The sequence below is a fragment of the Danio rerio genome, chromosome 5, assembly GCF_052040795.2.
Source record: "Danio rerio strain M-AB ecotype USA chromosome 5, GRCz13ab, whole genome shotgun sequence".
NCBI classification, from domain to species: domain Eukaryota; kingdom Metazoa; phylum Chordata; class Actinopteri; order Cypriniformes; family Danionidae; genus Danio; species Danio rerio.
This window is the reverse complement of record NC_141025.1, coordinates 6,090,001-6,104,721: the sequence shown is the minus strand read 5'-3', so window position 1 is coordinate 6,104,721 and position 14,721 is coordinate 6,090,001. Positions and strand designations below refer to the sequence as shown.

The 14,721-nt window shown below is 37.2% G+C and overlaps 1 protein-coding gene across 7 annotated transcripts in view; it reads right to left on the bottom strand.

Moving 5' to 3' along the window:
• mapkap1 (MAPK associated protein 1) overlaps positions 1–14,721 on the bottom strand; it is a 102,261-nt gene that overhangs the window by 69,688 nt on the left and 17,852 nt on the right. For all 7 annotated transcript variants that reach the window (XR_015490757.1, XR_015490758.1, XR_015490759.1 and 4 more), the window contains exons 3-4: positions 3,682–3,771; positions 305–453 (exon numbers count right to left, since the gene is read on the bottom strand). Coding sequence is in view for 1 of the 7 variants with exons in the window: in XM_087253222.1 (XP_087109348.1) it covers positions 305–453; positions 3,682–3,771 (239 nt within the window). In the remaining 6 variants the exon portion in view is untranslated. The remainder of the gene's footprint in view (positions 1–304; positions 454–3,681; positions 3,772–14,721) is intronic.

Sequence of the window (14,721 nt, the reverse complement as noted above, 5' to 3'; positions counted from 1 at the left end):
AGAGATTGCGGGAGAAAATATACAGGAGGGCTAATAATTCCGACTTCAACTGTACATCCAGTGTTGTGTTCACAGTTATGCTAATGTTTATTTATGTAGCACCGGGGTCCTGTGAGATATTTTGTTCCACTTTATGTATTAGAATGACAAAAACTTGCCTACAGCACTTATTCATTGTTGCTCTTAGTTTGTGTAAATTGCTTCCTTGTACTCATTTGTAAGTCGCTTTGGATAAAAGCGTCAGCTAAATGACTAAATGTAAATGTAAAATAAAGCTCAACTTGACTTGATTTGAAGTGCTCACCTTGCCATCAAATTTGGAGTACTCGTTGAAGGGGTTGTTGAGCTGTTGAGGACACTGTTCCAGCCGCAGTGAGAGTGTGGATTTACTGCCCGTGCTCCGAGGCCTGTCTTTAAAGTCTTTCTTTTCAAAAAGCGAACTCAAATCGTCTGCTACAAAAAACAAAACAAAAAAAATCAAGAATAAAAACATTCAGAGGACAAGCAATAAACAGCATGTGCTGATTCAATAATGCAATACATCATGACAATGAACATACAGCGGGGAAAATAAGTATTGAACACATAATGTTTTTTTCCTGGGAGTAATATTCGGGCCGATATTTCCTGCCACTATCCTTGAGCCAGTCCGTGATCAAGCACTTGTGTTTTGTTTTGTCATTACCTAATCAGCCTAATTGGGTTAAAAGCTATGCCACAATCAAACATGTTATACAAATATTTTAGCAAAGTCAGCCTAAGCAACACGTGTGGGTCTACAAAGTTGCTCAATTCTCTACTCCACTCCGCTGAACATCACTCCACCAAAAACCAAAATTGAGTTATTCAAGTTCAAGTTCATTTATTTATAAAGCACATTTAAAAGCAGTCACAAAACTGACCAAAGTGCTGTACATAAGAGAAGATCAAAAATACAAAATAAAAAGACAGAATATAAACACATAGAAATAAAGCAAGCGAAACGTCTGTAAAGATGTAAAAAATTTGGGGTAGAATGAACTATTAAAATAATCTTAAAAAGCCAAGCTAAAAAGGTATGTTTTAAGACGTGATTTAAAAGTGGATAATGATGAAGCCATTCTGATCTCAAGGGGCAAGGTGTTCCACAACCGAGGACCTGCCACAGAGAAAGCTCTGTCCCCTCTACGTTTTAGCCTTGATTGTGGAACTGACAGAAGATTCTGCTCACTTGACCGAATGCCTAGTTCAGACTGCGTGATTTTAGCCCTGATTTTGGCTCGCTGACAGGTTTTGAGAAATCGCCGACAAATGCCTGAAATCACAGGCAAATCGCTGCTCGTGCACGTGACTGACAATCACACAGTGTGAACCATCAAAGATGCGATCTGAGAGAATCGCCGATGAGTCGCTGATGCCTGCGAGATATTTGGCGTGCTGAATATCTGGAGCTGTCGGCGATTCAAATCATGCCGTGTGAATTGAGTTTTGACTGAAAATAACATCGGCGATCGCCTACAGCCAATGAGAGAGCGGCATTCACTTCTGTGTGCGTGTGTGTACCTGCTGCAGACCAGCGGGAGGCTGGGGGAGAAGTTAAAAGTGCTCTTTTTCTGTTTATTTGGACCCACGAAATGGAGGAAAACTAGTGGAGGTTTGACAGGACTCAGGAGCAACCGTGTCTGTTTGACGTTTCATACAGAAAGAAATTACTTTATTTTCAACGTTGAGGAGAAATGGCTAATTCCCTTTAAACCCAGGTGAGCAAACATGTACATGTTCTACCCCATTAAAGGCTTCTTTCTCATTATGTAGTTAATAACTAAAGATATACTACGTGTTTTTGGCTGTGAGACGTAGTTTGGACGAAGTTGTCGGCGATTCTTCCTATAGTAAAGTCATGCAATGTGAATGTCCCTGTCGCCGATCCATCTTGCAGTGTAAACAAAGCAGCGACGAAACGCTAGCCCAGATAGTCATGCAGTGTGAAAACATCTGTGACACGACTACTTTGAAAATCATGCAGTCTGAACTCGGCATAAGAGATCCCACAGGAGTGTAAGGATGAAGCAGCTCTGCGATATTGACATATTCTTATTAAATGACATCTTATTTACATTATGGGGTGTTTTTTTTTATAAGTTGTTTACATTTTAAGACTTTTTATTTAAAAAAAACAAATGTTACACACATACTGTTTGCTATATGGAGTGCAAAAACTTTGAAGCTCATTAAATCATTCATAACGCAGATCGAACCTTGTAATTCCAAGGTGACGATTTATCTTCAGGAAATGACTAAAGGCACACAGTGGCCATATTCATCAACATAAACACACAAAACAACACTAACATTAAAGCAGACACTGTAAAAAGCTCATTCTCAGTCACTAGACATTTCTGACAGAGTATTCGAGTGTCATCGAGTGTCAGAATGTTGTGGCACTGCTATACAGGCGTTATGATTATCAATTATAGATAGCGTTTTTATTTTAGCTGTGTTTTTAAAAAGCGTGATGGTACAACACAAACACGGTTATGAATATATCCAAACATGTGTTTGTTTGTCGTAAAATTAGCAATATTGACAAAAAAACACATATTTGTGGATCTCCTTACTTTCGCGTGCAGCTATACAGCCGTTGTGGCTGATGTATTCTGGGAAATGTTCTTACCCCTTGATTTCGAGTGTGGTCCTGAAAAATCTTCGTTCGAAGGGCTATTCACCCCTTCCCCTTATCCCAACGCCTTCGAGCTAAATGAAGTTCCACAAACTAATTTCGAGAGGAGCACGTGATATGATTAACTGCAGCTGGCCACTCATCTACACTCATTAGCTAGCCAATCAGATTCATCCAAACTCACTATAAGTAACCTAGCTAAGAACTACTCCCTTATCTTCGTTTCCCGAAGAAACCCCCCATCCACCCCTTCTCCTCCTTTCCTCTTTTGCCGAGGGGAGCTCTCGAGAACACCTGACCTCGTACTCCCCTCACATGCTCTATGGACCTGGCGGGAGCCCTGGGCTCAACTATCTCAGAGCTCAGGGTTTTCTCCCCGGACAGCATGCCAAACCTGCTAACTTGCTAACAAGTTGTCAAACAGTATCTAAGTGTGAACTCTTGAAAGAGAATTGGGACACCCCTACCCCTTGACATGAACGCACAAAATGAGGGGTAGGAGTAAGGGGAGGGCTAAGGGGTAGAATTGGGATTGGGCCTTTACTTCACTGAGTCAGTTTAACTATGAGAGGATTAATCAAATTTGCCTACTGATAAAAGATTTGTGAAGAAATTTTATGCTCGTTTATAAAAGTATTTTGCAGTATTTTCAAAATACAAAATTCAGAATTTTATTTTGATACATTTGTGGCTGCTGTATTTTGTAGTTTATTTTGATACATGTAAAAGTTAGGTATTTTGTATTTGGTATTAAAATACATTTCAGTGTATTTTTGCCCATCCCTGGCTATAGAGGGACGTCTCAACTTTGGTTATATAAACAGAATTCTAGGAGAACACATGGGTTAAAACAAAGGTTGTTTACTCTGAGAATATTTAAGTACTATGCAATGCACACACACAAAAAAGCTCAGCTTATTATCATGATAATAATGTATGCTATGGTAAAACCTTCAGAAATGATTGCAACAAAAAATATATAGCGCACACATAAGCCTGGTACAAATATTATGCTACTGTACCTGATTGAGACGAGCTTCTCTCTTTCCACTGGATGTTTTTGCATTTGATCTGGTTCTGTCGTTCTTTCCTCAGTCGCTCCAGTCTTTGAGCTTTAAATGAAAAACACTTTCATCTCATTAACAGTGTCAGTCGCATGACCTCGTTACACTTCAAAGCAGTCCAATTCATTTCAATAAAAACCAGACCTGTATATTAGAATTCTCTAACAACTATGACTGACAAACATAAAGGCTTGCTGGAAAAGTATACTGAGTTTTATGGCACCTTTTAAGCTACGATAAAACTCTGACAGGTTTATATTCGATTGGTGATTTAAATATTAAAGCGCTGGTCATCAAATTAAAGCCTAACCCATTTAGCTGCCAAAAAAAAAAAAAGTCTCAATCTCACAAAACATTCTGACTGGACATAATTAGCAGGTCAAATTTCCATGATTAAGTCAAAATGTGCATTATTTTTAATATTGTAAATATGAATAATTCTTAAGTGTCATGTACACAATGTCCAAAACCATATCTAAATAGGCTTAACCCTTGTGTATTGTTCAAATTAACTGCCCTTTTATTATGCTGGTGGCTGTTTTTGCCCCATTGACTTCCAATTACATTTTTGATTGGAAATCCATGACATCAAATAATCATGTAGTCCTGATTGTTGCTGTTAAAAATTAAAACAGTAAAAATTACAAATTGTACCTCTTACAGGCCCGTGGCCAAAGAGGCTAAGGGTGGTTTGAAAGGCCCACACCACACTTATAAAGAGTCCCATATTTGAGATCATTTGTCCTATTTTGACTGCTATGCCATCATAAATTGTGAAAATAACCCATCAAAAAGGCTTTAAGATCAAGCCGAATCCTCTGTTGGCTGTTGCATCGGTGTGACTTCAGCTAATCAGTTTTGCTCAATACAAACTATTATTTTACATGAATCCAACATCCAGCTTTGCAAGAAAACATCCAATTTGATGTAACTGAAGTCATCTTTCACGACTGTTTTGTGTTTAAAAAGAGAAAAGTCCATATTAAAATTAATTTAAATACTAAATTGGCTATTGTTTTTATCCATGAAATTTCAAGTGTACTTTTTTACAAAAGAGGCTAGTAAAATTGTGAAGCTCTATTATTGTTGCTGTTATTATTATTATTATTATGTATAACTTTGAGCATTATTTTTCAAAGACTATTAATCTGTAATATTCAGAAATACCATATAAACCATGACACTAATTATTAGTCAGACAATCATAAAAGTGCTCACTGTATAACATTAGGATAACATTATTTCTGAATGTCTACACAGAGGACGTGTTCCACTTATTTGATGAAGTCTGATCTACATAATTTTCCATTTTCCAGACATATAAAAGCGCACACTAAACAACATGCATATATTCAGCTCGTAGACAATACAAGATTATGCATATTGTTTGGTATGCAGTTTTGTGCATTAGGAGAATTTTATATTCAAAATAGTCCTACTTGTGCATTTGAACCTGAAAGAGTGAGACGGAAAGCGCTTGGCTGGTATTTTAAGAGCACAAATATGCAGCACTTGAACTTGAAGTGTATGCAAATGTAATCCCGCTTTAATTGCAGAAGTTTCTTGTAAAGAGTTTTTGCTGTGTGACATCTCATACTCGTGTCGCAGTGTTTCGCTGATTCTGAGTGAGTCCACATAAAGCATGTGGGTACAAAAGAAAACATCATTACACAGGCACGATATTTAAATGTCTTTTTTCTGTAAGGAGGCAATACTTCTGTGTTTTAACACCCTCAAAACCAACACAATCTCACGGCAATTTGTAACTTTTTGATTTAGTGGCTAATTCATATCAATTCGGACGATTTAATTTGTACAATTTAGTACGACTTGCTCATCACCCAATGACGATTGGGTTTAGGGGTGGGGTTAGGTGCCACGCCTCCTTTATAAAATCGTACAATTTCGTACGACTGAATTAGTCACTAAACTGGCAAAACGTAAAATACTTGCATTTTCTCGTGTGATCAGGCAGTCAAAACACATCATTTATATTTTTAAAGCTGTATATCAGCTACACTTTAATATTATAAGAGCCAAAATGCTTTTTCTTTACATTTTAGGGAGTAGTATTGATGTTATATTAGTACATTGATTAATTTTTTTTATTGAATTTTACCCATAACGCACTTTTGGACTGAATGTTGTTAAACTATGTATACATCTATTGTCAAAAACGCAGCAGTGTAAAACATCAACCACTCTTTAATTTTTGTGCAAACAATGCATTTTGTTTGAAAAGGTTTCAGCTAAATAAGCATTTCCCATTAATATGTTTAAGATATCATGAGGTATTAGGGCTGGGCCAGCCTGATCTCACGAGCAAACGTAAGTATTTTACGTTTTTATAGTTTAGTGGCTAATTCATACAAATTTGTACAAGTTCAGTCATACGAAATTGTACGATTTTAAAAAGGAGGCGTGGCACCTAACCCCACCCCTAAACCCAACCGTTATTGGGGGATGAGCAAATCGTACTAAATGGTACGAATTAGATCGTACGAATTCATACGAATTAGCCACTAAATGATAAAGTTACGAATTGGCGTGAGATTGTGTTGGCTGGGCCGTATATCGAGTTCTGGAGGTACAACGATTTGATTCTCTAACGCGATGCGGGATTCTCCAATATTGTTCATATCAATATGGTTTGAAGACACACATGCACATTCTGCGCAAAACAGACCGCTCCAAGGTAGCTCGCGAGCTCTACTTGCACAATTGTGCGCATGTGCAAATGAGTGATTCACTCCATGAGTCATACAAAAGATTTGTTCAACATGAACGAATCGTTCAAGAATGACCCATCACTGACGAGACATGGAGGAACATGCAGTGCCGGTGTTGTATCGAAATCTGACTGCCGAATAAGTCTGAAGAATGAACATAGAAGAATAGTCAAATTGACGAGCAGCACCAGAATGTGTTCAAACGAATTATAAAAACCAAAAAGAGACGAATTTATACCGCATTTCGAAAAGTGAAACCCCCTCATATTCACTAATTATAAGTTCAGGATTTATTACAAGGTGGTCTCTTCTTTACATTTACATTATAAAGGCCCGTGCACACAGAGACGTTTTTTGCTCGCGTTTTCCGTCGACGTTTAACGCCTCATAACTTAATAAAGGGCTTCAATGTGATTGTGCATAGCAACGCGCAAAACGGCAGGCACAAAAGCGTAATTTTTTTAAAAAAACGTCAAAACCTTCTCCACCAATCAGATCGGCACTTTTGCTCATGTGCACGGAGCTGCTGAAGTTACCGTAAACAGCACTTGGAGGTGCTCAAGCGCAAAACTGTCAATGTGAGCGCACATTGAAGAAGATGCCCAGAGGCGATATGATTGTGGAGCTGCTTATTGCACTGGTGAACAATCATTTCTTCATCGCTAGAGCTGGAGCTGCTGCTTGAACCATCCATGCTTGTTCAAGTCACCAGTAACTTTATAAACAAACATGTGAACTTCCTCTCCTCCTCTTCTTCTGTGTTATAAGCGGGTGTCAGAAGCTTAATGTTGTGCAGCGCCATCTAACGTCAAAAGACTGATTTAGCATACTCTTCTGCTTGACGCCAGTGAAAAGCGCTTGGGTTTGAACACTGAAAAACGTCTCGTAAAACGCTGCCGATAAACACAAACGAAAAACGTCCCGGTGTGTAGGAGCCTTAAAGGGCCATGAAACCCCCTCGTTTCAGCAGGGTGTTTTCACACCTCTACTTTGGAAAAAGTCAGAAAAGTGGGCGTGTCCAGCTCTGTTTAGGGGGGAGTGTCAGAGGAAGAAAAGTGGGATGGTGTGGGAGTGTCTATTTGTGCACGCGCGAGTTTCAGAGTCAAAATACACACACACACACACAGGGGAGAAAGTGATGGTGTTTAACCTACATGGACATCTGTAGTCGAATTATTTGCCAAATTATTAAATGGTGGACTTTAACTGCAGTTTGGCTCTTTCATTCAGGGAATTCATTCATGCCCCTCACGACAAACGAGATATTTGATTCGAGGAACTGCTCTAAGCGTGTATTTTTCATGCAATGTTTGATATCGCACGGCGAATAAGAGAAAAAAAAACCTCCGCATTTTCCGGAAACTTAGATGCACACGGCAGGTAGCGTCAGAAAGTCGCGTGTGTTATTCTGGTCACAAAATGCGGTAAAAACCCTACACGAGGTTAAAGTTTGGTTGTGGTGCGATACGAACAAACTGAATAAACAAAGAGCACTGGTCGCTCACTTACCAAATCTGTAGAGACAGGACAATCACCATCAACTAGAGCCGCGTCTTTATGAAGAGGAGACTACAAGCGATCTCAGCGTTTGCAGATGAGAACAGCTCTCAGGTAAACAATGTTCCTCCTTAGACACGTAAGTTATTGCTGTCGAGCGTCGCGTACACTGTTAATCCACACGTGAGTCTGAGCTCTCACAGAGAGAAAATGAAAACGAAACTTAACTGCAGCAAACTATAAAAGCAACACTTCACGCTTGTTTTGCCAACACAACGTGGCGTCTCTGTCGTTTAAACACTGTGACAGTAATGAATATTAATGAAGTTGCACAATAGAGCGTGCTGATTGGTTTGAACCAAGCCTTACTCATGCATTAATGCAGCAGACTGTAAGACGTAATAAGACACACTCTGGCACAGATGTCCAGTCTGCACGCTGGAATACATGCTATGTCATGACCGTGACGTCATGACCGTGACGTAGCTTCAAAAATTCGTTTCACACCGGAAGTACGAATTTGTTTGAAATAACGCAAAAACAACCAATTTACACTTTTTAGTGAAATATAGGAGTCCTAATAGTGTTTTTAGCAGTGTGGGACACATATACGACTGTCAACAGCTCAAAACATGTGTTTTGGTGTTTCGTGACCCTTTAAGACATTCAGCTCTGCGTTCTGCTCTGTTTCAATGACTGTTTACATTTATATGCTTAACCAGCATTTTATTATATCACTTGAAAACAATTTCGTTACTTCTCACATCTAGTCTATTTGTTTTCATCACCTTATTAAATATTTAGTAAAACCAGTTTAGTCAAAACAAAAGAAAAAGTGTAGGATTTTTTACATGGAGTGGAAGACTTCTCTTTAGATATCTTGGATGTGCACTGTTTTATAATTGTGCACAATACATACATGTAAATGTGTAACTAAAAAACACACAGCTGATTTAATTGTTTATAAATCACACAACTGTGGTATACAGGATTACTTATAACAACACTGTAATTGTGACAAAATTCTGTGTTTCATATTTACATTCAATGTGGTTCTTTTCTATCCTATACTATACTTTTTGTTGTGTTACCATTTAAGCGTGTTCCTTTTTTGCTCTGACAATGTAGCTCTGTTTTCTATGCTTCTGTTTACTTGGTTATTTCCACAACAGCACAGTAGTGCTGTCTATACAACCTACCCTCCTGTAATCCGCACCCTGATATAGCTTCTTTTGGAGTGGTTGATGTGTATTTTTATAGTTAAAATAATTTCTAACTCTTTTATTCAATTTTTTTTCTTTATTGGTAAATCTGATTGTAAAAAATATATATACACGTTTTCTTTATAATCACTAAATTACTTTAAAATGTTACTTTTACGAATGCTTAATAAAACTATGCTTCATAGGTTCCAGACCACTGATTTATATAGAATAGACCAGACCCATGGACCAAAGCCCAAAACCCAAATATTGAAGACCAGATTTTGAATTAAAGCATCATATGTCAACATTTTATAGGTGATTAAGATACGGCCAATAAACTGAATTAAGCTGATGATGACTTGATCTGTGTTCATATGAAAACTTTTCAGATTTCAACAATGTTACTCAAGACAACGTCACAATGTAGTAATTAAATGACTAAAACGTGAATTATTCATTCAAATTAAGCAGTATTATTTTACGATCACAGATTAAACTGCTAAAATTCAAACTGATTGACAGAAAAGATTAATCAGATTCATATTTAGATTGATATTTTCAGCATTGTTTCCTGTCCTGAACACTTCCTTACCAGCAGGCTCAGGTCTCACGAAACTGTCTTGTCGTCCTAGGGACAAGTTATTTAGATATATTTAAAATGCAGAAATATTTCAAAGATTCCTCTCCCCAACAAAACCAGCGCCGACCCACACCCATTTCATGATGATTAGCAATCCCGAGCTGCAGATTGATTCACATTTCAGCATCTGACAAGAGGTACTGACTGAAACTGATTGACTCAAACAACATCAAGCATTGGCATTTTGATCCTTTTTACACGGAATGAAAACTATTTGTGTTTAATTAGAAAATAATATATAATTGGAGCCTCGCAAAACTTTAAATAAAAATCATTCACCCTTCACTTGTTTAAAATCTTATTTGACTTTCTACTGTTGAACACAAAAGAAGCTATTTTGAAGAATGCTGGTAGCTGGCATCCAATGACTTAATAAATCTGTAAGTGCTAACTACCAGCGTTCTTCAAAATATAGACCATTTCAATATGTGGTCATGTCACTGGCCCATGAACATTTCCTGCTTGTTATTTCATAACTGTAACAAAAGACAATTCAATCATAACTTAATGATAAAGCAGCTGTCATAACATTACTTATGTGGCTCTTTTTTAATTCTCGGAAGCTATACAAACTAAAAATGTAAAACAGGAAATACGTTGGGACCACTGTTTTTGTTTACATCCCTCAAAATGGTCTATATTTTGTGTTAAACAAAAACAAAAGAAAGGTTTGGAATCACAGTATAATAATTAGGGGTGTCAAAATCAATCGTTTTTTCGGTGCACCGCGATGCAGACACGGACAATTCGGTATCGGTTCAGTAATAATCATAACCGGTTATTACTGACGTCATTTACCTCATAAGCGCTCTGTCGCGAGGGAGGCAATCGCGAGTATTTACAACGCTTTAACTACTTAAAACTCATAAACTGTGCACAATTTCACTGTGTGTGTTTGCTGGATTAGTCTTTCACTGACATATACAACAAAAGCCCCTATTTCACTGAGATTGAGAGATTGAAAGTACTCCATTTCTCTCTCTCTCATTTTCTCTCGCTCTCTCTCACACTCACACTCACACTCACACTCACACACACACACACACACACACACACACACACACACACACACACACACAGTGGCCCATTTGACCTGCTGGCGTGGCTTTTCTTCTCCTCTCGGCTGTTTTACAGCGTTACTTCTGGATAAAGAAACGAGCGCGTGTCTGCAGAGTTTTCTCCACCGTGTCTATTATACATCAGTTGTGAGATCGCCGCTGCCGCCTGCCGCTTATCAGTGTCACTCATCTGTGAAGAACGCAGCGCGCAAGAGCCAATCGCAACCGTTTTTGTTGAGGGTGTGACCAATCAAAGAGGTGTAAGAGAACTAGACAAGGATCAGAAATTGAGCTGGATATTTATATTTGTTTATATTATTTGCTAAATGCTCGTTTTGTTTAAAGTTACAGTTTTTATATCTGACTGTTTGTATTAAATGACAAAATTGTATTACAAATAATATATAAATATAAATATACTCATACAGTTAATACAAGAACTACTGCTGTGAAGAAAATATAGAACTGTGTATGAAAAGCACCGTCAATGCACCGTGATGCACCGAAATATCAAATTGAACCGAATCGATGGCATGATAATCGTAACCGAACCGAACCGTTAGACTAGTGTAGGTTCACAGCTCTAATAATAATGATAAAATACTTTACATTTTGGGGGGAAAAACTATAATTTTAAGTCTACTTCTGCAATTATAATTGCTTTGCCATTTTCAAAAAAACATACAGCAGACATGACTTATCTGAGGGAGAAAAAAAACGTTTGTTTTGTGTACAGGGTTCCCACTCTTTCATGGAAATTCAAGGACTTGAAATCATTAAGGTTTTTAAATCAGGCACCTTTGTAATTTACAACTCCAGTGTACAAAGCGTAATGTTGATGTTTTAAATGTGTCATTTTCAAAAAAAAGGTTGATTGTTTTAAAGAACTTTAATACATTTAGTTAAAAGTGCTGTATGTAAGTTTTTGACTCTTCAAAAAGCATAAAAACACCATAATATGTTTGCAGATATTTAAGAATCATGCTAAGGGAAGATTATTGTTTTGCTGAAAAACAAGAATGAAGTCAGATATTCTGCTTTAAAAATGTGAGTTATGTGCCGGAACGTCTGTCTTTGTTTTGTTTTTTTTTAACCTGCCCTCTGCCAGTTTAGTCAATTAGATTTTAGCACCCCGGGTTCCCTTCATAGAAAACCGCCACATATTTGATTCATTCAGTCAGAAAGGCAATCAAAGCATGTGTTCACAACCAAAAATGCAACCTCCGGTGGACAGTGGCCGACTCTAACATGAGATTCAGATTCTCCCCAAGAGGTGGTTGGTTATTAATTAGCAAATAATGTAAATATCCCGAACGTAAACATTAGGTAAGCAGATTACCCCGTGTCCTAACAACATGCTACATTACGAGATATGCAGTGATATGTAATTTGGCTGTTTGCACCAGACGAAACACAACAAAAATGTAAAATTTATTACCAATCAAAAGCATAGAATAGTGCACTTACTGCACTCCAACAAAATGGTAAGGTTTAAAATCTAATTAATACATATTAAGTGTCTTTAACATTAATAAATGTACATGCTGAATCACTGATTTGTTGGTGTCATCAATCTGGCAACCTGCATTTTCTGTGTTTTGAAACAGGCGTGCAATACCTAATTCAACCCCTGGGTGTCAAACCTACATTCATTCATTTTCTTTTCGGCTTAGTCCCTTTCTTAATCCAGGGTCGCCACAGTGGAATGAACCGCCAACTTATCCAGCACGTTTTTATGCAGCGGATGCCCCTCAAGCCGCAACCCATCCTTGGGAAACATCCACACACACTCATTCACACTCATACACTACGGACAATTTAGCCTACCCAATTCACCTGTACCGCATGTCTTTGGACTGCGAGGAAAACTGGAGCACTCGATGGAAACCCACGCGAATGCAGGGAGAACATGCAAACTCCACACAGAAACGCCAATTGACCCAGCTGAAGCTCGAACCAGCGACCTTACTGCTGTGAGGCGACAGCACTACCTACCGCGTCGCCCTCAAACCTACATACGGCACCTTTAAATTTAATGCTGGTAATAATCAAATGCGGTTGCTAAAGTATTGATAAAATGCATTCTTTGTCATAGTTCGTGTATAAGATTTAAATGTAAGATTTTTTTCAGTTTTTTAAAACAGCACAGTACAATTATTGAAAACTTTAAATTTAAGCACTTTCAAGGACCTATGTTTGTTTTAAAGTACTTGCCAGCCCTTGAATTTGTGTGTCTGAAATGCAGGTACTGTCAAGAAGTGTGGGAACCCTGTGTGTAATTACTCATTTGATTTGATTAGACCAGGGAGCCGCATGTGGCTCTTTAGCGCTGCCCTTGTGGCTCCCTGAAGCTTTTTCAAAAATGTTCAAAAAGATGGGGAAGGTTAGTATATATTTTTGTTTTAATATGATTTCTATAGGAGGACAAACATTTTTAACGTTTTCAAATGCTGTAAAAGTGTGTAGAGTTAATATTTAATTTCAACATTTCTGTCAACGAAGATTTGCGTCATAGCCTGCGACACAGGTTTCTATCAGCAGGGCGGGATGCCAGGCAGGTGGCTGTTGTAAACAAACCGGGAGATAATAAAGCATGGAAAGCCGTTCACAGATGGTGACCAACCACTTGATTTCAGTGGCTTTTTAATCATGAAGGCTCATTATGTATTTGTAGCCAACTTAGTCATTTTTATAGTAGGCTAATATAGCTACTATATATACACACACAGCATGTGTTTCCTTCATTATAAGGCTTTACATTTTTTGCGGCTCCAAAAATATTTGTTTTTTTTGGTCCAATATGGCTCTTTCAACATTTTGGGTTGCCGACCCCTGGATTAGACAATGACTCAAAAGCAAACCACTTATAAATTTGTTTCACACAAGAGATTTTCTCTTCAATAGCTCAACACGCACGCACGCACGCACGCATGCACACACACACACACACACACACACACACAAAATATATATATAGAATATTACTAAATTTTATTTGTTTGTTTAAATTCAACCAATATAAATTGTTTGCAACATGCAACCATGTACCTTAAACAATATTTAGTAAATCTAATTAATCATTTTTTTCTGTATAGCAAGTCTTTTTTGTTTCTTTTTTATTATTTTGTACATTTATTTGTATGAGAATATATATATATATATATATATATATATATATATATATATATATATATATATATATATATATATATATATATATATATATATTTCTGGTGAAATGTAGTCTTTTGGAATCAGTTGTAAGCTTATTTTGGTGTTTGCATTTTTTTTTGTACATTGAAAAAATATATTCTCATACAAATAAATGTACAAAATAATAAAAAATACACAAAAAGACTTACTACACTGAAAAAAAAAATATTATTTACATTTACTAAATATTGTTTAAGGTACATGGTTGCAAACAATTTATATTGGTTGAATTTAATCAAACAAAGATAATTTAGTAATGTGTTTCTTTAAATTTAGCCCATATAAATAGTTTGCAACCACCAACTCTAAACAAAATGTAGTAAATCCAATGAATCATATTTTTTTTTCAATGTACAAACAAAATGCAAACACCAAAATAAGCTTACAACTGATTCCAAAAGAATACATTTCACCAGAAACACTTTTAGCACTGGAAACAGGTTTGTGAAAGGCAAGAATTTCTAAGAGTACAGATCAATTTCAGTCAGTTCCCATTTCCAGCTGAGCCAACAAGCACAATCACATTAACCCTTGATCACAGAGCAGGAGACATCCGATAAATAAAACGTCAGTTCCCCTGAATCAAAACTTCATTTCATTTTAATGGCATCTGCTAAGATCAAAATGCTGTCAAATTTCCTTTTTATTCGTGCAAA